General features: G+C 45.9%; 1 protein-coding gene across 3 annotated transcripts in view; it reads left to right on the top strand.

Annotated features, from left to right (window-relative positions):
* Positions 1-18335, top strand: part of ANKS6 (ankyrin repeat and sterile alpha motif domain containing 6) — a 51273-nt gene extending 32938 nt beyond the window's left edge. Inside the window, exons 12-16 of one of the 3 annotated variants that reach the window (XM_040238813.1) lie at positions 934-1117; positions 5971-6038; positions 8369-8485; positions 15623-15719; positions 18068-18335. In XM_040238813.1, the coding sequence (XP_040094747.1) occupies positions 934-1117; positions 5971-6038; positions 8369-8485; positions 15623-15719; positions 18068-18168 (567 nt within the window). In that variant the 3' untranslated portion in view covers positions 18169-18335. Of the gene's footprint in view, positions 1-933; positions 1118-5970; positions 6039-8368; positions 8486-15622; positions 15720-17382; positions 17875-18067 lie in introns of those variants that run through there. The other 2 variants (XM_040238821.1, XM_040238831.1) reach the window with 2 other exon arrangements.
* Positions 18336-27692: the final 9357 nt, after the last annotated feature.

The following is a 27692-nucleotide window of genomic DNA, read 5'->3' as shown; positions in this document are numbered from 1 at the left end:
TAATAAGCCACACTTTCATTTAGAGCTGGTCAGTGAGCGGTCACCAGGCTTCCCAGGTGGCGCTAGTGGTAAAGGCCCGCCTGCCAGTGCAGGAGATGCCAGAGAGATGTGGGTTCAAGGACTTGCCTGGTGGCTCAGACGGTAGAGAATCTGCCTGCAATGTGGGAGACCTGGGTTCGACCCCTGGGTTGGGTAGATGCCTTGGAGAAGGGTATGGCATCCCACTTGAGTATTCTTGCCTGGAGAATCCCATGGACAGAGGAGCCTGGTGGGCTACAGTCCATCACGTTGCACAGAGTCAGACATGACTGAATCAACTTAGTATGGCACGGCAGTGAGAGGTCAGGGGACTCGGCCAAGGACATGACGCTGGCCGCTATCTGGACAGGACTGCTGCTGCCGCTGCTCAGTTGCTTCACTCATGTCCGACTCTGTGCGACCCCAAGATGGCAGCCCACTAGGCTCCTCTGTCCCTGGGATTCTCCAGGCAAGAACACTGGAGTGGGTTGCCATTTCCTTCTCCAGTGCATGAAAGTGAAAAGTGAAAGTGAAGTCGCTCAGTGGTGCCCGACTCTTCGCGACCCCATGGACTGCAGCCTACCAGGCTCCTCCGTCCATGGGATTTTCCAGGCAAGAGTACCAGAGTGGGGTGCCATTGCCTTCTCCGGACAGGACTAGGACCGGGCTTTTCTGTCTCCTCTTGTGCCACTTTTTCCATCCCCTTCCCTGTCTCTTCTCAAGGGAGGATTTTCCTGAAACTGTTTTGATATTATGGTTTCTGCTTTGCATGTTTTCTATGAAGTAGATTTGATAGTGCTGATTAGACATCTTGTTGAGTCATATATCACCCATGTTCCCTATTGTGGGTGTCTGTTTGAATCATGTCTGCCCTCCAGGTGATGGCTTATGTATCTGTCTTACTCTTTTCAGCAGAAACTGGAGACAAGCAAAAGGCCTCCATCTGGAACCTCCACTACCTCCAAAAGCACCTCCCCCACCCTCACACCTTCTCCTTCTCCCAAGGGGCACGCGGCCGAGTCCTCCGTGTCCTCTTCCTCATCCCACCGGCAGTCCAAGAGCAGCGGGGGGTCCAGCAGTGGCACCATCACTGATGAGGGTGAGTCCCCATCAAAGGTCCTGAAACCCCACCCTTCCCTCTTCCCATGGTAACCTCGCAGGTGCCCTTTATTGCTATAGCTATCCTGGGTCAGGTGTTTTTTAGTTTTTTCAGTCAAAAATATCTTTCCCTTCCCTGATTGTACCTTGCCTGTTTGTTTTCACTGAGCTTATGTACCTAAAAGGTATACAGTAGTTTCTGAATGTAGGTTGGTTTTGTTTAAATACACAGATATACACCTGTAAAACTGCTTTTCCACCACCCATTATGTACCTTTCCCTGAACCTTGTACAAATCAGAATTCTGTCAGTTACAAGGGATGAAATCTCCATTCAAACTGATTTAAGCAAACAAAACTAAAACACTGATCATCCGTGAGCTCATAATGGAAGTTTCTAGGGTGTGCTTCAAGCATGTCTAAATCCATGTGCCTTGGAATGTTTCACTCCATCTTTCAGGTAGGCTCTCTTCAAGCGGGGGCAGGGATACGCCCTGCAGCTTCATGCTTCTTCCTACTAACCGAGACACCCCAGTAGAAAGTGTGCTACTTTCTTAGCAGCTCCGGAAAAACCCCACGGGTAAAGATCATTGTCCTGTCTCAGCTGTATTGATAATGACTTGGGTTGTTTGCCCATCCTTGACTATCACTGTGTCCCCAAGGGCAGAGTGTGTCTGCCTTTGGAGCCAGGGTCGGTTAGGGTCAGATTGTGTGCATTGGGAGTGGGAGGGAAGTAGCTCCTTAAAGGAAAATGGAAGTGGATGGAGGGCAAGTAAAAGCAGGAACCTGCGTGAGTGGGGGTGATGAGGAAAGGGAGATGGATCAGACAGCAGGGAGGGACTTGTAGTGAGATCCCAGGTGTGAAAAAGTAAATGATAAAGGAGAGAAGAAGCTCATCCTTTTAAAAACTGCCCTCTGGTGGCTCCTGGGAGCAGGGGTGGGAGAGGAGGGAGCAGAGCTTTGATGAGAGAGCAGCAGCAGAGACCAGGCAGGTGCAATCAGAGTGTGAATCTGACAGGCGAGGAGATTCTCACTGTGTGTGTGGTTTGCAGGCGTCTCACTGCAGCTGCTGGGAGGGAGTGCAGAGCAGATTCTGCCCAGCAAGTGATAAGTTGAAATCAACTGCACAGGCTATGGTCTATACTGCATTGATACATGTACACTACCACTGGCATCCTCTTTATTTGGGACTGCTTTTATTGTTTTGTACTGTCTAGTGTGATCATTTATGAAAGCTTCAGAGGCTGGCTAGCAACCCCATTCCTCCCTGTGTTTTCTTTATATATATATACATATAATGATCTTTTTTTTTTTTTTTTGCCACACCACGTGGCTTGTGGGATCTTAATTCCTCAACCAAGGATTGAATCTGGGTCCTCTGCAGTGAAAGCATGGAGTCCTAACCACTAGACCACCAGAGATTTTCTGTGTGGCATCTTAAGTTCCCCGCCCATGAACTCTCCTGCCTTGGAAGGCCTCAGGAATCTAAACTCCTAGTGGTTCAGTTTGGGATTTGTGCCCCACATTTTCCCCCAAAAGAGTTGAGACAGTGGATATCTGATTACTGGTCTGTGCCCACTCTTCTCCCCTCTCATTCATTATTGGAAAAAACGTTTGCAAAGCCTCGTTGGGATGAAAAACAGAGGAGGACTTGAGAGCACATTTTTTTTTTTAAGGTTACCTTCTCTGGCTTAGAAAGCCTACTTTTGCTTCCTGGAGTTTCTGGATCCCGAGGCAGCAAGACCCTTGTCCTGCAGGCATTAGATTATCACAGACCAGAGCCTGGAGTCCATCACTGAAGAGCCATCCTTGATGATATTTTTGTGGAAAACCTGTAGCCTCGATGAAGGGTCACGTGCGAGCCTTTGCCCTGCTCGTGCTGTGTCCCTCTGTTCACTCCTCCTGAAGGAAATGGTGAGGTGGCGACAATGTCGTGTAAGCTTCACACTTCACACTCTGTGAAGGTGCCTGGGGCAGCCCTGGGAGCTGTAACCTGTGTTGGTGTCCTGGTCATTCATCAGGCTGGGGATTCAGATACATTCTGCATAACAACATTAAATGATTATAACGCAAGGTGGGATTAAACCTGTGTTACCAGCAAGGCATGCAGCATCATCGTGGGCTTCACTGAAGAGTGGCACTCGGGCCAGGCTGCAGGGACTGAGCAGATAGTGTGCAGTTGGGCCAGAGCTGATTGTTAAATGTATAGGAAACAGATGCTGCTGCTGCTGCTGCTAAGTCGCTTCAGTCGTGTCCGACTCTGTGCAACCCCATAGATGGCAGCCCACCAGGCTCCTCTGTCCCTTGGATTCCCCAGGCAAGAATACTGGAGTGGATTGCCATTTCCTTCTCTAATGCATGCATGCGTACTAAGTCGCTTCAGTCGTGTCTGACTCTGTGCCACCCTCTGGACAGCAGCCCACCAGGCTCCTCTGTCCACGGGACTCTCTAGGCAAGAATACTGGAGTGGGTTGCCGTTTTCTTCTCCAAGGAAACATATAAGCTGGCAACTAAACACAGCTGTTAAAAGTCAAGTTACAACAACAACGAAAATATGTGTTAAAAAAATAGACAAGTCAAATTACATGAACTTATAATTGAGCTGATTATGCTAATGTTAAGGTATGTGGCATTTAAATCAAAATATATTATTTTCTAATCTTTTACTGCATTCTAATATCTGTGCTCTTGAAGTTCTTTATGTCTCTTTTTCCTTCGTGGTGGGAATACTGTGTACTGATGTGTTACTTCTCTGCATCTTTCCCAGTTCCATTTCCAGGAACATGACATTGGCAGGTTGAAACCAGCCGTGGTGATGTGTTTACACCATGGAAATCAGGACTTGAGTTAATGTTTCCTTGATCATCTGGATATCATCTAGACAATGTTAATTATGCAGACTAAACTTTAAAGTGTCATGTCTATAGCTGTTCTAGCACTGAAAATTGAGAAAATAGTCTAAATAGTCTTTCAGGATTTGAAAACTTTTATCTGGTTGAGCACAGTTGATCACATAAAGTTCCAACATTCGTCTTCATTGTTTCATTTCATCTCATGTTTTCACCTAAACAGAAGCATCAGCAAGCCTTCATGTAGGAACTCTACTCATTCACTCTGGCTATAAGAATGATGCAAAAATCAGTGAAGACATTCAGTGAAGGCATTGGCTATATGGAGTTTATAATATAGAGTATCATGTAATTTATTATCATATATAAATTGTGCACATACATCCTTACATGAGTAAAATCTGCTGTAAGGTTATGTGTCTACATATATGTGTATATTCCCCCTCCCAGAAAGCCAGCACACAAATGTGAAGAGAGACTCATGGAGGGAACCGCATTACAGGTGCCCTGAATCTATAATGGATTATGTGTGGGCTGGGACTCATTTAATCTCATAACACCGTTGCTCATTAGCAGCTCTTCTGTGAAGCTTTGCGGGTCCCCTGGGCTGATCGGCTGTCCTCTCTGTCCTTAGTCATGACCTTCACCATGTGCTCACCACCTGTGGGAGAGGTGGCAAAGTGGCGTGTGGCACAGGCCTGGTAGCTAAACCACTGGGTTTGAATTCCCACTGTGCTGTGGACTAGTGGTGTGATCTCACCTAAGATATGGTGCCAGCTTTCTGTGACTTCCTTGTCTGTAGTGGGAGCAGTAACAGGGTCTGCCATGTGGGGTTGTTCAGAGCAAATGGGTATCCAGTACAGGGTGCCTGATGGTGAGCACGGGGCATCATCCATCGCCCCCTTCAGTATATCTTCCCAGTCGCACTGAGTTCCTTTACCACAGGGACCTGTCTGTACTTGCATTCCCAGCATATAGTAGGCACAGTAGCCCTTGCTGGATGATGAATGAGTGGACCTCTGACCACCTAACCTCCAGTCCACTCTTCTGTAAGCTGCACCCACTTCCCAGGACCTTTGCACTTGTGGTTCTCTCTGCCTGGATGCTGCTGGTGCTCTTCGCCTTGGTATCTGCACAGCTCACTCCTTCATTTACTGCTCAAATGTCACCTCCTGAGAGACCTTCCCTGACCACCCTCTATAAAACAGCATTCTCACATCCTCTGTCAACCTGTCCCACCCTGCTCTGTTTTTCCTTACCGACCTGTCAGCTTGCTTGTGGTCTGTTTTGGTCCCTGTTGAGTCCCCAGTGCCTAGTCTGGTAAACTCCTTTTGAATGTGTGAATGGATGTTTCTCTAAGCCCCCCAGAGGCTGATCTTGTCTCCTTCCCTGTCTCCCTCCCTGCTCTGATAACTTGATACCCCAGGTCTTCTGTTTTCCCCTGGTCCATCTGGCTCTCCTGTTCCACTCAGACCCGCCTTTTCTTCAGGAAGCCCACAGTCTCCAAGTGCTTAAACCAAACCTTGACTCTGAAGCCCACCTGCCTATTCTCTCCAGGTCTTTCTCTGTCTAGCTGAGGGGTGTTAGTCTTAGTGTTTATTCCAAGTATAGCTAACAGCAGCTGAGAAATCATAATTTAAAATTGTTCTGGGATAGAGTGCAGGGTTTTAGGCCCAGAAGCTAGAACTCGAAGAACTTGGTGGTTGCAGCCATTGGAGAGTCAGCCTAGCCATGAAGCTCCCCACCTCTGTCTTCACAGCCCGATCTGGGGTTTGGGGAATGCTGGGAGCCTGCCCTGAGGGAGGAGTATGACCAGCATGTGGCTCGAGACCCACCTGCAGCCACACCCCAGGAGTGCAGTGTAGATCTGCTTTCTATGTCGGGGCTTCTTGTAGAATTTCATTTGAAATAAGATTACCACGACTTTATGGAAGTTTGAAGATCACTTTTGAGGCAATTTTACCAAATTCTAAAATATTTTATTTTACATTCTTTCCCTCTTGAAGATGAACTGACTGGAATCCTTAAGAAATTATCACTTGAGAAATATCAGCCCATTTTTGAGGAGCAAGAGGTAAGAATACTCTTTTTGAGTGTCCATTTAAATCTTAGCATAAAACAGTTGTCTAAATATGTAGGTTGTCATTCTTTAAGCCTGGATTGATCTTTTTCGTTGAGATGGCTGAAGAAATAGAATTTGTGTTCAGCACATTTGGTTCATTCATAACAGTGAAATCCTGGGGGCCTTCTGGCTTGTTGTGTTATAATAAAATTTTGTAATTTTGAGCTCTGCTCTCTGTAGTAAAGTTTGTGTCTGTTCTGTTCTCCTGTAGTTGAAGGGGATTACCTAGCCAGTTTTTAGGTTTAAAGTAGGTAAAAAGCAAATTCTAATGAATCTGTGTTAAGTATCTGGACATAAAGAGTCTGTATTAGTCTAAGAGAGTTCCTATTTGCTCTCACTCAAAATCCTAAAAGCACTCACAATCACATTTTTAAAAATTACTGTTCTGCAGTTTGGCAGTTTCTCAAAATGTTGAAGAGAATTACCATATGACCCAGTAATGCCACTCCTAGGTAGGTATATACCCACAATAATTGAAAGCATACATTTGCACAGTGTTCACAGCAACACTATTCATAATAGCTAAAACACAGAAATAGCCCAAATGCCCATCAACTGATGAATGAGTAAATAAAATGTGTTATCACTCTACCTTGGAATGTAGCTTGGCCATTAAAAAGAAAGAAGTACTGATACACTCTACAAAACAGATGAGCCTTGAAGACACTGTGCTAAGAGAAAGAAGTTAGTCACGAAAGGCCACATATGGTATGACTCCATTTATATGCAATGTCCAGAATAGGCAAATCTGTACAGACAGAAAGTAGATTAGTGGTTGCCAGGGAATGTGGGGAGGAGAGAATGGGAGTGATTGCTAATGAGTATGGGTTTTCTTTTTTGGGGTGATGAAAATGCTCTAAAATTAAGTGTGGTGACAATCACATAACTCTGTACTAAAAAGTCATTGAGTTTTACACTTTAAATGGGTGAATTGTATGGTAAATGAATTACATCTCAATAAGATGTTAAAATTTTTACTGTCAGCGAAATAAAACTCCTCAGTGGGCCCATTAGCTACCAGGGTACAGTCACTGGCTTTGGAACATTCTACTGCCCAGCTTAGTACATGACAACAGTCACAGTTAATGTAGCATGAGAATCCCTCCTTGTCTCCAGCAAGCTTGAGACCCAGTTAAAGAGTATGTGTTTTGGTTCAAGAAGAAGTCAGAGGTGCCACAACTTTCTTCCTTTTTTTTGCTTTTCTGCCCTATCCAGTCTGTCCTTCCTACCTTCTCGATGCCTTAAACTTCAGTGGCAGTTTTTCTTGTCAAAACAATCTTTCCTGTTTGCAGATGGCTGCGTGCTTTTATTTCATGTGTTCCATGCTTTCTGAGGAGCTGGCCACGGGGACCCACACGCAGGCTGGGGGGGGGGGGGGTCTCTGCCTCAGGTCTGGGATGGTGGGGGGAGGGGAGTGTCCAGTAGGGTCAGGGGGCAGGTGTTTTCCATCAAAACCACGCCACCTGTTCCTTCAGCCTGTTAGTGTCTTGTGATCTGTAAAGCCCAGAGAGATGCAGGGAGCTTATCGTTATCACAGGGGCCCTCTCTGCGTCTCAGAGAGAGCGTGGTGTTGGGTTCGGGAGCAGACCCTTCCCCACTGACTCAAACTTTGTTCAAGATTCTTTTTTTAATCCAGGAAAGTAAAATGAAAATTGAAAGAAAGGGGAGAAACTTCTCCTGGAGCTGAGGCCCTGGCAGGGATGCCAGAAATGTTAGCATTTCTCCGGTAAAAACCAGGGGTCGAACAGCTTTGAGATGCCCATTTTCTGAGCCCGTCTCTGCCTCGGTTCTCCACTGTCTTTCTTGCCTTTATTGCTTCTGCTTGTTTCTCTTCTCACTCTGTCTTTCCACAGTCTGCATCTCTTTTGTCCTTGAGGGGTAAACACGGTGAGTACCGCCATATACTCATATTTTTTGTACAGTATCCTATACTATTCAAAGTGCAGCAACATTGCCATGAACTTTCTATCAGCAGGACTTGGCTTTCTACCACTCTGGTCACCCAGATTACTGTCTCAGAGACTTCCCTTACTTACTTTGTTTTCAGAGTCTTTCCAGAATGCACTTCTAAAAATTCCAGGGTGAGAGCTGAGGAGAGTTTATTTTTAATGATATTTTCAAATAAACATTCAGCATAAAGCCAGGAATTGAAAGTAGTAAATCATCATTAATTCACTACTAATAAGCACTAATAGCTCATAATCATGATAGTCCGGTTGTGGTTGGGAAAAAAGAGGTGTGGCACCGAGCAGATGGTAGCAAATCCCTCTCTCTCTCCCCAGGTGGATATGGAAGCATTCCTCACACTCACCGACGGCGACTTGAAGGAGCTGGGTATTAAGACAGATGGATCCAGGCAGCAGATTTTGGCAGCAATTTCTGAACTGAATGCAGGCAAGGTATTGTTCCCAATCTTTTTTTTTTTTTTTTTCTGTTTCAAACAGCTGAGAGCTTCACTAGGATCCTTGGCCCTGGTGTTCCAAGGACCTTCATGGTCTGATTTTGTCTCCCCCACATGCCTGGTGGAGGCTGGCCTGCTCACATACTTCTCAAGGCCAGTGGGTCACTACCTTCCAGTATGTCTGTTCCTTTTCCTGGCCTCTCTTCTCATAAGATGGTTTCTCTTTAGATCCAGCTTAAATATTCCCTCTAATCATCTCAACCCACAGGGCTGAGTTTTGCCCTCTGGAGCACAGTGGAAGTTGATGAAGACAGACCCCCAAGTCAGGCTGACCCAGCTCTTCCACTTACAGTGACCCTGGGCAAGTCGCACCCCTCTCTGAGCCTAGCTTTCTGCTCTGGAGGGTGGGGGTGATGGGCTGACTGCCAGGACTGAGATGCTCAGCAGAGCACCTGGCACACAGAGATCTGCCAGTCACTGTTGTTATTGTTGGCACCCTGCACTTTTGTCATCAGCTTTAAAGCTAAAGATTAGCAGTGCCCCCACCCAAAGGCACATATGCAGAAAGCAAGCAAAACACAGAAGCGAGGCACCGGTCACTCTGCAGCTGTACAGTTGCTCTTGGGCTGTTCACATTCCTTTGCCTTCTGCCTTTTCTTCTACTGTGGGCTGGATTTTTTTTTTGGTCTCTTATTCCATAGCAGCTTACTGAAAAACCCAAACAAAGTTTTTGGCCAAACCAATATACTTGCTTACATGAGGCTTCTTCATACTTTGCCTTACCGCTCCTCACTCGCTGGGCAATAATGGGATGTTACCATCATAAATAGTACCGGAGTGGACTTCTCTGCCTTTATGCTTTTTCTTCTGTTGTCTTGTTCCTCAGGCTGTGTTCCACAACATGAGGTTATGTCAGAGATTGTGACTGTTTTATGGTTCTGCCTATATGTTGCTGGGTAGGCACAAAAATATTGATCAGACCTGTAGTGACAATGGCAAGTGAATATCCATGTAGCATTTTGTCATTCACAGATCGCTTCACGTACATTTCCTTAGTTAATTTGGGTGGCTGGTACCCTCACACTTCCCTGTTCAGCCCAGGAGCAGAGCTGGGGATGGGGAGGGCGGATCTGTATGGAGGCAGCTCCTCCTCCAGCCAGTCCTGCCACCCTTCCCCAACCCGGCCCTAGGCCACTCAGGATGGGGGCTGGTTTTATCGCCGTTGTTGTCATCGCTGTTTTGCTTGTCTGTAGGCTGTGGGGTGGGTTTCCCTGCTAGCTCAGTGGTAGAGAGTCTGCCTGCCAGTGCAGGAGATGCAGATTCAATCCTTGGGTCAGGAAGATTCCCCTGGAGAAGGAAATGGCAACCCACGCCAGTATTCTTGCATGGGAAATCCCACGGACAGAGCAGCCTAGCTGGCTACAGTCCATGGCGTCACAAAAGAGTCAGACACGACTTAGAGACTAACCAACAACATCAAGGCTGTGAAGTGGGCCCTCCAAATGTTGTGCTTGGCATTGTTACCCATGTCTGTGAGCCGGAGCGTTTTCATGCAGGTTTTTGTTGTGTGTTCTTTCTGCTCTGTAAGGTGTCTTCCTTGATTCTGCTCACCTGTCCAGGACACTCACTGGCTCACTTTACAGAGAGGGAAGCAGAGGCTCCGAGAGGGACTGTGAGTCCTGACTCCCAGACCAGCACCATTTCTGCTCTTCCCTTAGACGTGAAGGGCAGGAGGTGGGCAGGTATTGGCTGCTGGGAAGGGTTCATCCAGGAAACAGAAACCTTAGGGTGGCTTACTGTGGGTGGATCACCCGAAGCCAGCACTAAAGTCTTTCGACCATTGATTTATTCATGAAAAAATTGTCCTTTGACTCTCTGCCATGTGTGAGTGCTGAGCATGGAGAATCACTCTGAGCCCAACACTGCTCTGAGCACATCACGTCTAGTCATTAATGTTACCCTCACAGAAGGCCCCTGAAGTTGGTTCCAGTTTACAGATGTGGGAACTGAGGCACAGAGAGGTCAGAGAACTTGCCCATAATCACCCAGTCAGTAAGTGGCAGAGCCAGGATTAGAACCCAGTGTCGGTGTCCTGACCTGTGTGCTGTCCCGTCTTGGTGTAATGCACAAACACAGGAGAGGCGAATTGTGCTGCGAGAGCTCCTAGTGAGAGAGTGGGGCCTGGTAAGGCAAGGGCCTGGAAGACATCCCTGGAGAAGGGCAGGAGAGCTGCACAGGAGAGGCAAACTGTGCTGTGAGAGCTCCTGTAGAGAGGGTGGGACCTGGTAAGGCAAGGGCCTGGAAGACATCCCTGGAGAAGGGCAGGAGGGCCGCCATCTGAAGGAAGAGAAGAACCACAGGCAGAGGGAAGCACATGTGCACAGGGGCTGCACTGACATGTGTGGTGTATTTAAAGAACTAAAGGGGACTTCCCTGGTGGTCCCTACGACTCCAGGGTTTCACTACAGGAGGCACGGGTTCAGTCCCTAGTGAGGGAACTAAGATCCCACACGCTGTGCAGTATGGCCAAAAGTTTTAAAAAATTAACGAAAAGAACTAAAGAAGTAGCTGAATCATGGAGCGTAAGGAGCCTGGTGTGAGAGGAGGCCAGAGGGGACAGATTGGAGCTCCCGGCGTGGTCGGGGGTAACCCAGTCAAGTACACAGAGGCTTGTGTGAGAGGACAAGGTGGGTGATAGTGAGGAGGCTCTAGCTCAGGAGTTAGGACCCTTCCTTCTTTAGGCCTGCACAGGCCAGACACGTGAGCCAAGGAGAGGATGGAGGTGAGGAAAGCCAAGCCTAGACCAGTCAAAAATGAAGGACAAAAGAGCTTCTAGATGGAGGGCCAGTAAGGACCTTAGAGGGCGTGGAAAGACCGGAGCTGGGTGTCATTGGAGCAGGGTCTGAGTCTTGGTAGATGATAACTGCCAGCATTTCTGGAACCTCCCCTCTGCCATCTGTGGCCATGGCCTCTTTGGTCCAGAATCACAAAAAGAATACACACAGAGTTGGTCTGCAAATCTTAGGCAACTTAACAGTCATCTTCAGAGTGGATGATATGACGTCTTGAGCCCCACTCCAAAGGAGGATATTTTTCTTAAAGTCTGTAGAGACTAGGACATTTTTTATAGTTTTCTCTCAAATCCATTGGCCTCCCCCTTCTCCTTGTTTACTACAGGGCCCCATCAAGAGAAGCAGAGTAACAGCTGTTGGTGATTGTCATAGTTCAGGCTGCAAAACAAAGTACCTTAGATGGGGTGGCTTATAAATTGAAGTTTAATTCTCACAGTATGGAGACTGGGAATCCAAGATCAGGGTGCCAGAGTAGTTGAGTTTGGTGAGGCTCCTCTTCCAAGTTGCATGTAGCCACCTTTTCAGTTCCTCATGTGGCCCAAAATAGAAGCAAAATCTCTCTTTATCTCTTCTCCTAGGGACACAGATGGCATCACGGGAGCCCCACCCTTATGACCTCACCTAATCCTAATCACCTTCCATCACTTGAGGGGTTAAACAGGACACAAACATTTAACCCATAATAGTGATCTTCCTTGGGGCCCTCAGCTGACCACCTCCCAGCTGAAAGATCCCAGATGCTTCCAACATGCCAAGACATCCATGTCCTCCCCACAGGCAGTGTCCACCCTGCAAAGTCAAGCGATTCCCTATGGAGATTGGTGCAAAGGGAAGGGGCTGATATGAACCGATCGCTGTAATAGCCCTGTTATTGGAGGGTCAGCTGTGCCAGACAGAATCCTGTGGAAATGAGGACCATGTGTATCAACTGTATCTGAGAGCAAAGATGTGATTGGGAGAAGCTGAATGTCACAAAATCAAGTGTATCTTCCCTACTCTAGGTCACCATTGCAAGTTTGTGCTGCTTCTTAGAAAGAGCAAAGTATTTCTCAGACTGAGTGTGGCTTCTAAGAGCTCTTTGTATGCCTGGGGCCGCTTCTCTCCTGGGCTGGACCTGCCTGACCCCCACTCCTGTCTCTTTGATTGCTTCAGGGCATGAGCTTCTCCTAACGTTCATCCTTTTACTTCTGAAACCCAACCTTGGCCAAGAGAGTACCCACTGTGGTTCAAATACTCTGTACGGATCTGAGAACTTAGGACACGTAGGAGAGGATAAGCCCAGCTCTCCTTGCTCCCTCGCCCCCATGTCTTTCTAGCTGCAGTCCACAACACACTGGGGGCTTGTGGAATCAATTTTTCAGTAGTTCATGAGCAGCATTTTAACAAGGGAAATAGAATAGAGTAGAAAATATCAACATTCTCTGCAGGTAAGAACACTAAAGCTTGTTTCAGTTGCATCAATTTACATGGGTTGTGATGTAAAATGTGTTTCTTACATAATCAAAAATGTTTGAATATTTTAGCCAAAAAAAAATTTGTTTTAATGAATATCCACCCAAAACCTGGCTCAGCCATATGAATATTAGCAAAGCAGTGTGGCCCCTCAGCCTGTAAGCCATTTGACTTCCTGATGAACCCACCTCAGTATTCGAGTTACGAATAAGCAGAGTCTGCTTATTAGTTTGTTAGTTTCAAACAAGTGGTATATTGGAGAAGGTTAACCAGAAATGATAGCCTGAGTTTCACCTTTAATTGGTCCTAAGCCATTGCTTCTTTCCATTCCTGTTTTTTTGTGATTATCAAAGCTGTGTATATTAGTTATACTAAATTTACGCAGTACCAGAAAGGGGAAAAGAACTTACAAAGGAATCACAATCTAGACACCCAGAGGCCAACACTGTTAGTATTTGGTAAGATCACTCTGCAATGTTTTGTGCTGAGTATTTTTCTTTATGTGGCTGAGATCAATTTAAATCTATAATTTTATATTCTACTTACTGCATTTAATGTTAAATATATGCAGTTACCCATGTCATTAAGAACTCTTTTTTAATATAATAAAATAAATTTGCTAGGATGTACTAAAATTATTTTTCTTTAATCCCTACTTGTTGGATACGTAGACTTCCAAACTTTTATAAATAGTGCTGCAGTGGGCAACTTAGTGTATGAGCCTTTCTAATTATCTCCTCAGAATAGATATCTTAAAAAAAAAAAAAAAGTGAAATTATGGAGTCAAAAAGTCTAAATCGAGGTACATAGTACGTCATCCTGAAATACCTTCCAGAAAGAGCTAGTAAACATCTGCACCAGCTGTGGATATAAGTTCCAGGGGCACCCTTGCCAACACTGGGTACTATCCATTTGCTTTTTAATTTTTATTAATTTGATAGGCCAAGAAGTATGCCTTGTGTTAATTTGCATTTCTTTAACTACTAGATAGACTGAATGTGGTTTTTTTTTCTACTTTTAATGGCCATTTGCTTTTTTCTTTTGAGAATTATCTGGATGGTCCTTTGAAGCCGGGGGTTTTTAAAGGGCAATTATCATTATCATCTTCAATCAGCTGTGGATGCAGGGAGCGATTATGGTTTTCATCATCTACGGCTCACTCCTGAGGTTAGGAGCGCGCTGGAACCCTGTCTCACCCTGACCTCATTTCTCAAGCAATTAAGGCTAAGGTGGTCTAATAATAACATGGCTGTCATCCCCTCTATTTATTTTTTAGCCCTCTGCAGTTTGCACAGTGTCACGCCCATTCATTATCTTAGGCTGAGCCACATCACAGCACCAGCATGCAATGCCTTCCCCCTATTACAGATGTAGAAACTCAGCAGCATGGGCTCACCCCTGGGACAGAGTGAGTGGTGGAGTAGGGATTCGGGGTCCTCTGACCCCACCTCTGATGTTCTGACTTTTGCCCCGTAGCCTTTAGGTGTGTGTTGATGGAATCCTGAACGCACTTTTCCAGGTGTCTGGGATGGACTGTGTGAAGGGAGACTCCTCTTGCCCTTCCAGGTGTCCAGGAGCCTCATCAGCAGTAGAGGTCCCTGCTTGGGCATCTGGAAATGGCAGTCCAGGAAATGAAAGAAGAGGAAGGTTCAGGTCTAGTCATGTTTGGTAGAGGTTCCCCCCCCCCTACTCTTGGCAGGGAATAGTTTTCCAGAGATTATTCACTTTATTTGCTTTATTTTTTAAAAAATTTATTGAAGGATACTTGCTTTACAGTATCGTGCTGGTTTCTGCCATACGTCATCATGAATCAGCCACAGGCATGCATATGTCCCCTCCCTCTTGAACCTCCTTCCCATCTCCCACCCCATCCCACCCCTCTAGGTTCTCACAGAACACTGGGTTGAGCTCCCTGTGTTATACAGCAAACTCCCACTGGCTGCCTATTTTACTTTAGATTTTGACCACATGTATTTGTTGGTTAAAAAAAATTTTTTTTTAATTTACACTGGTGCCCTCTGAGGTCAGGACATGCCAACCTCCTGCTACCCACCCACAGCCCAGTGTCAGCAGCACCCTTTGAGTTACAATTATCATCTTCATTTTATAGAAATTAAGTTGCAGAGAGATGAAGTACCTAGCTCAAGGTAACCCAGCTTGTAAATGGGAGGGGTTGGAATTTGAACCCAGGCTGTTTGATTCCAGTCTCTGTTATTAATCTCTGTGTATAACTGCCTCTTAGTTATGTATTCAGTGAAGATGTTCTTTGGACTTAAAGAAATGTCCACATCCCCCCTTCTTTTCCCGTCTTAAAATGTGGTGTAAAGGGTGGCAACTTAGGAGGGGAGTCTGCAAGGATGGGGTGAGAAGTGAATCACTATGGAGATAGACCTGTCATCTTTTGGACAAGGGGGAGTCAAGGCAGTTCAGACTCTGAGTCTGTATAAGAAAGTTCGGCTCCTGGAAAATTCCCTGGAAATATGATGGCTGGAAATATGCGCAGAGCAGGGCAGGGTAGGAGATGTCCTTTCTGGGCCAAATGACCCAGGATAAGTCATGCCTGCTCTCTGGGTTCTGCTGCCCATCCTCCTCTGGGAGATTGGACCTCTGTATCTTAGGGGGCTCTCCAGCCCTGGCATGCTGTGTTTGTGGGTGCTGACTCAGAATGTTTTTATTAAACCCAGTGCTCTTTCAATTAGGTAATTTGTTTTCCCCAAGACGCCCATGGGTTTTTCAAGTATGAGTTAAATGTTAACAGGACTGTGTCAACTGAATTAATGGTTAAAAGGTTTAACAAGACTTTCTGTGTCTGTTTTCAATTTCCTCCACAGGGACGCGAGAGACAGATTTTACAGGAAACCATTCACAATTTCCACTCTTCCTTCGAGAGTAGCGCCAGCAACACCAGGGCCCCTGGAAACAATCCCTGTACGTGACCCTCCTCCTTGTGGTCAGCAGCGTGAGCTTTCTGAATCTCAATATCCTCTTCACATGGCCGATGCTCCCACCATCATCAGACCTTCCCCATTCCCTGAAACACACTATGCCTTGACACACCACTGTGCCTTAGTCCCGAAATACCCATTTCCCCTCCTTGCTGTAGTAGTTGGTGATGCTTGTTGCTGTAACAAAAGTCCAACACGGTAGAGACTTATTCTCCCATGAAGTCCAGTATGGCTGCTTCTGCTTGGCAGAAGCACATGGTGATTCAGGGACCCTGCTCTTTTCATCTGTGGCTCTGCCATTCCTGGGAGCTTCCGAGTCTTTGTTTCTGGCTGGCAGAGGGGAAGGGGATGGTGAAGAACGCATATAACCATTTCTTAGCTGTCTTGCTCTTAACTGCTCACAGTCCATTGGTTCCTCCATCTTATGTCCCATCGACCACTCATAGTCATGTGGCCCCACCTGGATGCAGAGGAGACTGGGAAGTGTAGTCACTGTTCAGGTAGTGGCCTCACAATACAGAACTCTGTACTTAGATGGGGGAACACATATTTGGGGGCAAGATTAGCCACTCTTCTATATCTTCCCTTAGACCTTCTAACATATCCCTAATGGTCCCTAATGTCGCCTATCAAATGAAGCCTTTCTCAGCTCCCTTACACAGAACTCACTCCTCCAGCCACCGGGGCCCCTTACTGTTCTGTGTGATGACTCTGCTTTACCACGTCTCTGCACCTGCTGCAGACAACACACAACAGCTGTTCAGGATGTGTATGTTGAATGCATTTTTCTTTCTTTCAGAGGCAGCCTTTTATACAGGAAAAAGGGGGAGGCCCAAGGTGTCACCTTGAGGAATCTCTTTTCCTTCCTGACCTTCAGTCTCCTTGTCTGTGGTCAGGCAAGACAATGTTCTGATATTACACGCTGCTCACCCCATAACACTGTAGGGCTTTTCCACTTTGAGCGGGAGCAGAAGACTCTTAATATTACATTGTAGAAGGACTTAGGTGCTCACATTTTCTAGGCGAATTTGGAATTTTTCCTCAAGCCACATTCCTCCGGAGGGAATCAGCTAGTGTAGTTTTCTACTGTGTCATATTCTGGGAAAGGGACTTTGATTTTAGGTCCAACAGGTTTCTGAAATGTTTTCAAGCATGTAATTCATTTGACCAACACTTGCTGCATTTCTGCCATGTGCTGGGGGTGCTGAGATGAGTCAGATCCAGTCCCCACCCTTGAGGACCCGGACAGGAAGAGAAGAGGTGAATGGATGGTCCTGTCCTGAGCGGGAGCACAGAGAAGTGGAAAGAGCGTGTGCCCTGGACTCAGGCTCAGGGTTCTGGTCCAGCCCCATGGCTGGCCAGCTGTGTGGCCAGGGTCAGGTAACTTGGCCTCTCTGTTGGTGCTTAGAGCCAGCGTGCATCAAATACCTGATCTGTAGGACCTGCACAGTGGGTGGGAGCCTTTGCAGAGTTGTCACCTTTACTGTGATCTCAGCTTGGCTGCATACTGGTCTTAGGAGGTACAGCTTCTCATCTCTCCCTCTCCTGGCCACGAGTGCCCCTTCCCCCTCTGCTGGCTGCCAAAGGCAGTCATGACCGTGCTTCCCGGAGTCTCATCGTGTTCTTCCTCCCATCCATTGATCCAGCAGGTGCTATTCCTCCTTCCTCCTCTCATCTTCCCACCTGTAGAAGCCAACTTCCCACATGACTGGAGAAAGAGGTTTTGTTTTAGACATCACTGACAGATGCCTTTATAAATGTTCCTCGCATCCCAACCTTCTCTAAGGAGACACAATCATTGAGCACCTATTTTGTGCGGCTGCTGGACTCCAGTGTCGTCTCTCCTCATCACCAGCCTGGGGGCTGGCATGGTTTAACCTCATCCTGAATGCTGGGGACACAGACACAGAGGAGTGGAGCTGCAGGCCAGTTCCCCAGCTGGGAAGGAGCGGAGCTGGCTGAGACCTGGGTCTAGTGGGCTTCTGAGCCCATGCTTTTGCCGATTCTCATAGACTCCTGGGGCTAGAGGCACCAGGGATTCTCATGGTTTTAATGTATTCATATCTTCAGAGCCTATCAGTATGTGTAGGGTTGTTTGTCCCTAAAATACACGTGGACCCCTGAGTTAGGTGCTGTGAGGTTTTGTGTCCGTTCTTTGCTGTTCTCCTGCCCTTTTTAATCACTCCTGTGCACAGCTGTCACTTGGGTAAGTTTGTTTGGATCTGTGTGACATGCAGGAGCTGTGCTGGGGGTCAGCTCTCCACAAATGCACACCTCAAAGGTCTCATCTAGTGACCCCAGACATATAGTCTGCTCATTCTCATTTGGCAGATGGGAAAACAGGCTCACAGCGGCTGCTTCCTTCGTCTTTTTCACTGAACTCAGTGGTTCTCAGTCTTTTCCTCCCAGGAAGTTTGTGGACTGGTTGGTGAGAGATCCTTGGCACCCTTTCTGGACCACTGTCACCCACTTCCTGGTGGCCCTATGACGTGACCCATCAGCATTTCTCAAAGTATGTTCCTTGAAACCCTATTTCCATAGAATGTTAACAGGTTTTTTTTTTTAATAAAAAATAAAGGGAGAGGGAATGTATATGTGACAGTGGGGGTGAGGCTCTGGATTTAATAGGTTAGGCAGATACTGGGTCAAAACCCAGTCACATAATTTTTGCTATATACACCTCAGAATCCTTAGAACGCCACACATGGGGGAATCTCTTCAAGGGGGTCATACTGTCATTGTTCAGTAGCTCAGTCATGTCCAACTCTTTGCCACCCAGGCTGCAGCACACCAGGCTTCCCTGTCCTTCACTATCTCCTAGAGTTTGCTCAAACTCATGTCCATTGAGTCGATATGACTGGTAGCATTTCCCATGTGTTTGATCACAGGATGCTGCTTCACAGCGCTCTTGCAAGAGTGTCCCTTGAACACTGTCAGGGAAACCCTGCTGTGACTCGGCAGCAGCAGTCATGAGGCCTCACAGCAGCTGGGGGTGGGCCCAGGGGGCATTCAAGGCCCTTAGCTGGGTCAGGGTCTTTGGTAAACTGCCTCTTGCCAGCAGCTCCCTGCTTGGCAGTGGGACATCATGGTGAGGGCATCCTCTGATGGAGAGGATCTGAGCAGGATCCTGCTCAGACGGCTCTGCATCCAGGGCATCTCCTGCAGGGTCAGAGCATCATTTCCCAGTGCTGGTACAGTGTGCTGTCTGGCAAGTGCTGCGTGTCTGAGCCCTGTCCCCAGTGGCCAGGAGAAGGCTCCCACCTCCTTGCTTAAGCACTAGACCATTACATGGAGGCCGCAAGTTTTGCAAGAAGACATTTACTTTTTCATTCACCATACATTTACTGAGCATTTACCCTGTGCCCATCCTCTGCTTGTGCTTTGGATTCAGAGATGAAAAACACTCACCTCTGCTCTCAAAGAATCCACAGTATCTTAGAGGAGACAAGCACGTAGGTGCCTATGAGGAATCATAATAAAGGTGTGTGCTTTATAAAGGTGAGGACATCATGGGTGACAGCTCAGGTTGGCTTGATGCGCCCTGTTCAAAAGACTGGGTCCAAAAGGGTGAGTCAGCACAGCTGGCAGGTGGGGAAGAGAAAGTGCTCCCCAGCTGGGGGGACAGTGTGTGACATTTATGGTTTAAACATTGTCTGGGGTATGTTAGATACCTGTTATTCCAATTTTTGATTCTTTTCTTTGAATGCATAGCACCGAATCTATAGCCAGTCCTGGCACTGGGTTCTGGCTCAGCCTCATCTTAATGGGTGCTGTGTTTCTTCCCCTCCCTGAGCCTCGGTTTCCCTTTTGGTTCCCAGGGGGGAGTCTTCTGAAGGTCAGATGAAGGTGAAGACCCTTTTCACACTATGTGGAGCTCTCCGGATGTGAGAAATCTCCACAATGGTTGCCTATTTGAAATCTCTCTGTCTGTTAATCCCTCTGCCTACTCCTGCTCGCCCTGATGTAGTCGGGCCAGGTGGATGAGGCCAGAAGCAGCAGCCTCCAGCCAGAGATAGCCGCATCTTGGGTGGCTCTGCTGGCATTGGAGCCCTGAAGTGGTGAGGGTTGGAGGTGGATCCCCACCCTCCAGCTGTGGCCGACTCTGGCGTTTATGTCACTAGGATTCCCAACAAGGTGGACAGAAAGCAGCAGGAAGGCCTTCCAGCCTGATTGCAGGAGCTGATCCAGGGCAAAAAGGAAGCAGGAAACCCCTCCAGTTTGTTCTTGCCTCAGAGCTGCCTATGGACAGTGCCAGCTGCTTATGGACAGTGCCAAGCAGGCCAGACCCGGGCTAGACAGTTGTGGACATCTACACTGACCTTCCAAGAAAGCACATCTCGAGGGCTTGGGACCCTTCCTAGGAAGATTCTGCAGCCCAGACTGAAGGTGTAAAGCACCACCTGTACTTTTTTCAGGCAAGATAATCAGATGACAGATCCTATTCAGCATATAAAGAGACCTGATTCTTTCCCTGTTGAAGTCGATACCAAATTCTGCAGGACCAGCCAGGGACTGAATCTCCTCCCTAGGGGAGGTAGGTGGTAAGCCCCCCTTTCGGCTTCCTTCCTAAGGCAGGGACCACCCAAGGCGCCTCCTCAGGGTCCTTCTTGCCCAGTGGGTTGAGCCAACTCCCTTCTGTGTAAGGTCCCTCCCAGCTCTCATTGGAGCTGCCTCCCTGGGGCTCATGGACACACGGCATGGCCATTCTCTTTTGGGAGACCTTGTTCCCACTGTCCAGGCGGCGGGGACAGGGTTTGACCTCAGCAGAGCCACTGGATCCTCTGCTAAGAGACCAAAGTGCTGTTTCATTTCGCCCTGCTGTGTTCCCATGTTCCTTACTGTCAAACACTTCTTTATGTTATTGTTTTTTCATACAGGGACTTGATTCTTTGAAGGATTTTTGTTTGCCAGATGTATATTAAAATAATGTCTTCTCACTTTGATTTTGCTCATAGAAGGTATAAAATGCTGCTCAGATTTCTTCCAGTGAGAACTGTTATGGAGCAAGTACCTATGGTGTGCTGGGCACTTCTGTAGCCTCACCTTTATGGTAATCTCATGAGTCTGCCTTAAAATCCCTTTTCCACCAATTCGGTGAGTGTGGCACACATATTAGCCTCACCAAGGTCACCCTGTAACGGGGGAAAGTTGATTTGAATGCAGGCCTCAGCTCTGAATTCTCCCCATGCTATCTTGCTGACTTTCCACACAGAAATGTTGAACTGGGATAGGCCAAGCCAACCACAAAACAAAACTTTGTTAGTCTTTATAGCTTGTTCACAACTTTTTCTGTGTGTATAGGAGGAGAGGTGTTTATGAAATACTATAATACTACACACACACACACACCACCCCCACCCCCACCCCCCATACAGCTTGGAGATTACACACACACACACACACACACGGAGAGGTGTTTATGAAATACTATAATACTACACACACACGCACACACACACCACCCCTGCCCCCCATACAGCTTGGAGATTCTCTTTATTTCTGCTAAGAATTTTCACAAGTTGAGGAACTCCCTCATCTCCACCTCCTCTGCTCTCAGTGTCTCACGTTGGCTGTGTTCAGCCCTATAGAGCATTTGGGAAACAGAAAGTAGCATAGGTCGCAGTCCCAAAACAAGTGAAATGAGGCCAGTGTCTGTGAGACCCCCAGAGTGGGGAGCAAAGCCTGGGGAGACCGTGGGAGTAGGACCAACTCTCCATGAGGAAGAACATTCCAGGGACCAGGGCTACCTAGAAGGGAGAGCATCCCCCAGCTGGGCCCCCACAGGCTGCTCAAGTTTGAAAATCTGTAAAAAGAAGGGGAAGTGGTTTCTCAATAAATACCAAACTTCCTTATGACCCAGCAACTCTACTCCTACCCCAAAGAGTTGAAAATAGATAGTTGAGCAAAAACTTATAAGCAAATATTCATAGCAGCACAATTCACAATAGCCACAAGGTAGAAATAACCCAAATGGGCATCAATAGATGAATGGATATACAAAAATGGGATTAACCAAACAATGCAGTGTTGTTCAGCCATAGAAGTAATGATCCACGCTACAACATGGATGAAATTTGAAAAAAGCCAAGAAAAGAAGAAGCCAGACACAAAAGACCACATAGTATGTGATTTCCATTTATATGAAATGTATAGAATTGGTCAGTCCATAGAGAGGAAAGCTGAGATTTGGGGACTGAGGAAATGGGGGGGGGAGCACTGCTTAATGTATAGGCAGTTTCCTTTTGGGGTCAGGATAAAGCCCTGGAACTGGATAATGGTGATGGGTGTATCAGTACAACATTGTGGATGTGCTTAGTGCCACTGAACTGTACACTTTTAAAAATGGTTAAAATAGTAAAATTTTACGTATGTTTTGCTGTAATTTTTTAAAAAGGAAGAAAAGGAGAGCTCATGACCTGGCTGGTCTTCCACCCTTCTGTCAGTGTTCACCTTCTCGCCCTTGCTCTTCAGTGTGAAGGACAGGTAACCACCACAGGGTCTTGCTCCCTCCCCTCTGCCCCCTGCCTCCCTCCACGTATGTACACACACCTTTCTGTCCCCTTCATCAGAGGTGTCTAGATGGACTGCAGGTCTCAACCAGAGCCCCGCGCAGAAAACAGGCAGGAATGAGGTGGGGCCGCCCTTGTCAGGGCTCTGGGGGAAGCGAGCCCCTGGGGAAGGTGGGCCTGCTCCCTGAGGCACTTCGTGTTCCCTTGCCCTCCAGCCTCTTCTCTTGGCCTCATTTCCTATCTCCACGGGCCTCAGGGCTTCTCTGCTTCACTTGTTTGTAGTTCCTTCAACAGAATAATTGTCTCCACTTTCCTCGCTGTAAGAAACACTCCCTTTGAGTCACAGATGAGCGTTTTCAGAAAAGCTTCAGCACTGGCTTGGCCACTCATTCCACCCCGGGCCCCAGCGCCTCCGACGCCCCCTTGCACCACCAGCCTCTGTGCTTTCGGTGACGAGGCCCCTGCGGCCGTCTGCCCAGTTCCACTTCCCCTGCCCTGCCGCGGGTGTCCAGCCCCAGACCGTTGCCTAAACTAGGCGCTGCAGGCCAGTGTGTACTGAGTCTGCGCCTACGGAGGCCGGCCTGTGCGCTGGGGCCTTGTGAGTGTGAGGCTGTGCGTGTGTGGAGAGGAAGTTAAGCTCTAAAGAAGAACCTAGACTGGAGACTATACTCCAGAGTTCCTGAAGCTTCTGTAGGTTCGCTTCATTGGTGAGGTGGTTTTAGGGGAAACTAACTTTACTAACTCTTCATAAGGGACAGTGGCCGAAAGCCTGAGTCAGAGGGAATCCTCTGGGGGAGTGTCTGTCAGGCCACCTGAGGCGGCAGACTTGCCAGCATGTTGTATACATGGTGGCAGCTTCCTCAGGTAAGCGAAATCTGTGGGATTTTGTTGTTGTTTGCCGCACGACGCGGCAAGCAGGATCTTAGATTCCCTAACCACACTCCCCAACCCCCAACTGCACCCTCCCACCCCTACCGTGGTGAAAGCTGGGAGTCTTAACCGTTGGACAGCTGGGGAAATCCGCTGATGGAGCACTGTCCTAGGCACTGGGGATGTCCAGAGGGCAAATCAAAGTTTGTTGGCAGAGCTTATGATCCACTGGGGTGGTGACTGTCCTGGCTCATAAGGCAGGGCAAGGATTAACTTCGAGTCCAATGCTGGGCACTGTAAGTGTCTATGGGTCACCAGCTGTTGTAATCGCTCATTTCCTCTCCCTGTTGCTGGAGGGTCAGGGTCACATGAGCTCTTCCTCACTAGCTGCAGTGCAGGGAATGGAAGGGGGCGTCCGAGGCGCTGGGGTCCGTCGGTGGAATGAGTGTCCAAGCCGGTGCTGAAGCTTTTCTGAAAACGCTCCTCTGTGACTCAAAGGGAGTGTTTCTTATAGTGAGGAAAGTGGAGCACAGCCACATTAAGGAACCCTGAGCAGCCAGAGGAGCTAGGTTATGGAACTGCAACAGGGCCAGGGATGCACCGTCCACATGAACTGGAAGAACGATTGGAAAATATTTGTTAATCGCAAAGCAAGGGGCTTCCCTGGTGGCTCGGTGGTAAAGAATCCTCCAATGCAGGAGACATGGGACCTATCCCTGGGTCAGGAAGATTCCCTAGAGAAGAAAACGGCAACCTACTCCAGTGTTCTTAGGGCTTCCCAGGTGGCGCTAGTGGTAAAGAATCCACTGGCCAACGCAGGAAACGCAAGAGACATGGCTTGCATCCCAGGGTGGGGAAGATCCCCTGGAGTAGGAAATGGCATCCCACACCAATATTCTTGCCTGGAAAATTCCATGGGCAGAGGAGCCTGGCAGGCCCTAGTCCCTGGGGTTGCAAGACACACCTTGGTGACTAAACCACCACCACCATTATTGAATAGCAATGAATTTAACCCACATAATTCAGTTTGCAACCTACAATCGTAAAGAAAGAATTCAGAGTGAAGAAATAATTGGAGGAAAAAAGCATAAGATACAGACTGTGTTTTTTAAAAAAATATATTTTTTTATTTATACATTGGCTGCGCTTGGTCTTTGTTGCTGCATGGGCTTTTCTCTAGTTGCGCAGAGCAGGGGCTACTCTAGTTGTGGTACACAGGCTTCTCAGTGTGGTGGCTTCTGCTGTTGCAGAGCACAGGCTCTACAGCACAGGTTCAATAGCTGTGGCGCACACGTTTCGTTGCTCCATGGCATGTGGGATCTTCCCAGACCACGGATCAAACTCATGTATCCTCTATTCATGGAATATCTCTTTTTACTTTGATCCACTTCACTTAGCATTCTTGGATCACATTGATTTTTTTTCTAATTTATTTTTTAATTGAAGGATAATTGCTTTACAGAATTTTGTGGTTTTCTGTCAATCCGCAACATGAATCAGCCATAGGTGATTTTTTTTTTTTTACTTAAAAATTTTAGTTTTATTTTTAAACAATTGCACAAGTCATTAGCAATGAGTATATTTTGATGACTTGATATAACACACTGACTTTTTACATCCTCTGTTGAACCCCAAGATTAGATATATCTTTCCCAAGAGCCCTGTGGGGGTTCTAGGATGCACAGAGCCTGGGGCTGTGACCCCTAAGGAGCCTTTCTCCTGAAACTTCCCACCTGGAAAAACCCTCCAAATGGGCTCCTGCTGACACTTCCAGTGGGCTTTCTAAGTTTCTTGAATTTTCAAGTAAGTTTATAACTGGAGGCCTATGGGCATGGCACTATGCTTTATTTGTTTGTTTATTTGAAGTATAGTTGGTTTACAATGTTGTGTTAATTTCTGGTATACAGCCAAATGATTCAGTTATTCTTTTTCATATTCTTTTATTGGATATAGATCCCTGGGATATACAGTAGGACTTTGTTGTTTATCTATTTTATGTATAATAGTTTATATCTGCTAATCCCAAACTCCTAATTTATCCCTCCTTCCCCCTTTCCTCTTTGATAACCATAAGTTTCTATGTCTGTGAGTCTGTTTTTGTTTTGTAAATAAATTCATTTGTATAATATTTTAGATTCCACATGTAAGTGATATCACATGGTATTTGTCTTTCTCTGTCTGATTTACTTCACTTGGTATGATAATCTGTAGGTCCATCCATGGTGCTGCAAATGGCATATTTCATTCTTTTTTAATGACTGAGTAATATTCTACTGTATATGTATACACCACATCTTATTTAGCTCTTTGTCTGTTGGTGGACATGTAGATTGCTTTCATGTCTTAGCTATTATAAATAGTGCTGCCATGAACATAGGGGTGCATGTATCATTTTGAATTTGACTTTTCATCTTTTCTGGATATTTGCCCAGAAGTGGGATTGCTCAGTCATATAGTAGCTCTATTTTTAATTTTTAAAGGACCTTCCATGCTGTTTTCCATAGTGTCTATACCAAATTACATTCCCACCAACAGTGTAGAAGGGTTCCCTTTTTTCTACACCCTCTCCATCATTTATTATTTGTAGACTTTTAATGATGGCCATTCTCATCAGTGTGAGGTAATATGTCATTGTAGTTTTGATTTGCATAATTTGCAATGTTGAGCATCTTTTCATGTGCCTATTGGCCATCTGTATGTCTTATTTGGAGAAATGTCCATTTAGGTCTACTGCTCATTTTTTGACTGGGTTTTTTTTTTGTTTGTTTATCAATTGTACAAGCTGTTTGTGTATTTTGGAAATTAAGCCTTTGTTGGTCACATCATTTTCAAATATTTTCTCCCAGTCTGTAAACTGTCTTTTCATTTTGTTTATGGTTTCCTTTGCTGTGCAAAAGCATATAAATTTGATTAGGTCCCATTTGTTCAGTTTTGCTTTTATTTCTATTGCCTTGGGTGACGGACCTAAGAAAACATTGCTGTGATTTATGTCAAAGAATGTTTTGCCTATGGTCTCTACTAGGAGTTTTATGGTGTCATATCTTATATTCAAATCTTTAAGCCATTTTGAGTTTATTTTTGTCTATGGTATGAGGGAGTATTCTGACTTCACTGGTTTATATGTGGCTGCCCAGCTTTCCCCCACCACTTGCTAAAGAGACTTGTCTTTTTTCCATTGTATAGTCTTATCTTCTTTGTCAAAGATTAATTGATTGTAGGTGTGTGGGTTTATTTCTGGTCTCTCTGTTCTGTTCCATTTATCCATTTGTTTGCTTTTGTGCCAATACCACACTGTTTTGATTACTGTAGCTCTGTGGGATTATCTGAAATTTGGGAGTGTTATATCTCTAACTGTGTTCTTTTTCCTCGAGATTGCTTTGGCCATTCTGGGTCTTTTATGGTTCCATATAAATTTTAGGATTATTTGTTCTAGTTCTGTAAAAAAATGTCATGGGCAATTTGATAGAGATCACATTAAATCTGTAGATTGCTTTGGATAGTAACATAATAATGGAAATGACGAGAAAGCATGAGGTAGCAATACTCACATAACAAAATAGACTTTAAAACAAAGGCCATAAAGAAAGAGAAATAAAGACTCTATATAATGATAAAAGGATCTCTATAAGAAGAGGATATTACAGTCATTAACATATGTATACCCAATATAGGAGCTCCTTAATATAAAAGACATAAAGGGAGAAACTGATGGGAATACAATAATAGTGAGAGACTTAAACACATCACTGACATCAAAGGACAAATCTTCTAGACAGAAAAGCAGTAAGACAACAGATTTTGGGTGATGCAATAGAATAGTTAGACTTAATTGATATTTTCAGGACATTGTGTCCATAAAAACCAGAGCACACATTCTTTTCAAGTGCATATGGAACATTCTCTAGGATAAGCCACATTATAGGATACAAAACAAGCTTCAACAAATTTAGGGGGATAGAAATTATTTTGGGGATCTTTTCTGACCACAAGAGCATGAAACTAGAAATCAACCACAGAAAGAGAAAAAAATAAATGGTTACATGGAAACTAAACAACATGCTACTAAAAAAATCAATGAAGTCAAAGTGGAAATTTAAAAATACCTTGAGACAAATGACAATAAAACCTTAGTCCTGCAAAATCTGTGGGATGCAACAAAAACAGTGCTAAGAGGGAAGTTCAAAGTGATACAGACCTTCCTCAGAAAACAAGAAAAATTTCACCTAAAAGAATTGGAAAAAGAAGAACAAAAGAAACCTAAAGTCAGCCGAAGGAAGGAAATAATAAAGATCAGAGAGGAAATAAACAAAATAGAGATAAAAATTTAATAAAACCAAGAGTTGTTTTCTTTTTTTTAAAACAGTAAACAAAATCAACAAACCTTTGGCCAGGCTCACCAAGAAACAATGAGAGAAGACCCCAATAAACAAAATAAATGATAGAGGGGAAATTCCAACCAATACTGCAGAAATAAAAAAATCCCTAAGAGACTACTATAAATAATTATATGCCAACAAACTGGGCAACCTAGAAGGAATGGACAAGTTTCTAAAAACATACAGCCCATCAAAACTTAA

This window comes from Oryx dammah, unplaced genomic scaffold (genome assembly GCF_014754425.2).
Source record: "Oryx dammah isolate SB20612 unplaced genomic scaffold, SCBI_Odam_1.1 HiC_scaffold_1, whole genome shotgun sequence".
Taxonomy (NCBI): domain Eukaryota; kingdom Metazoa; phylum Chordata; class Mammalia; order Artiodactyla; family Bovidae; genus Oryx; species Oryx dammah.
This window is presented reverse-complemented; position numbering and strand designations above follow the sequence as displayed.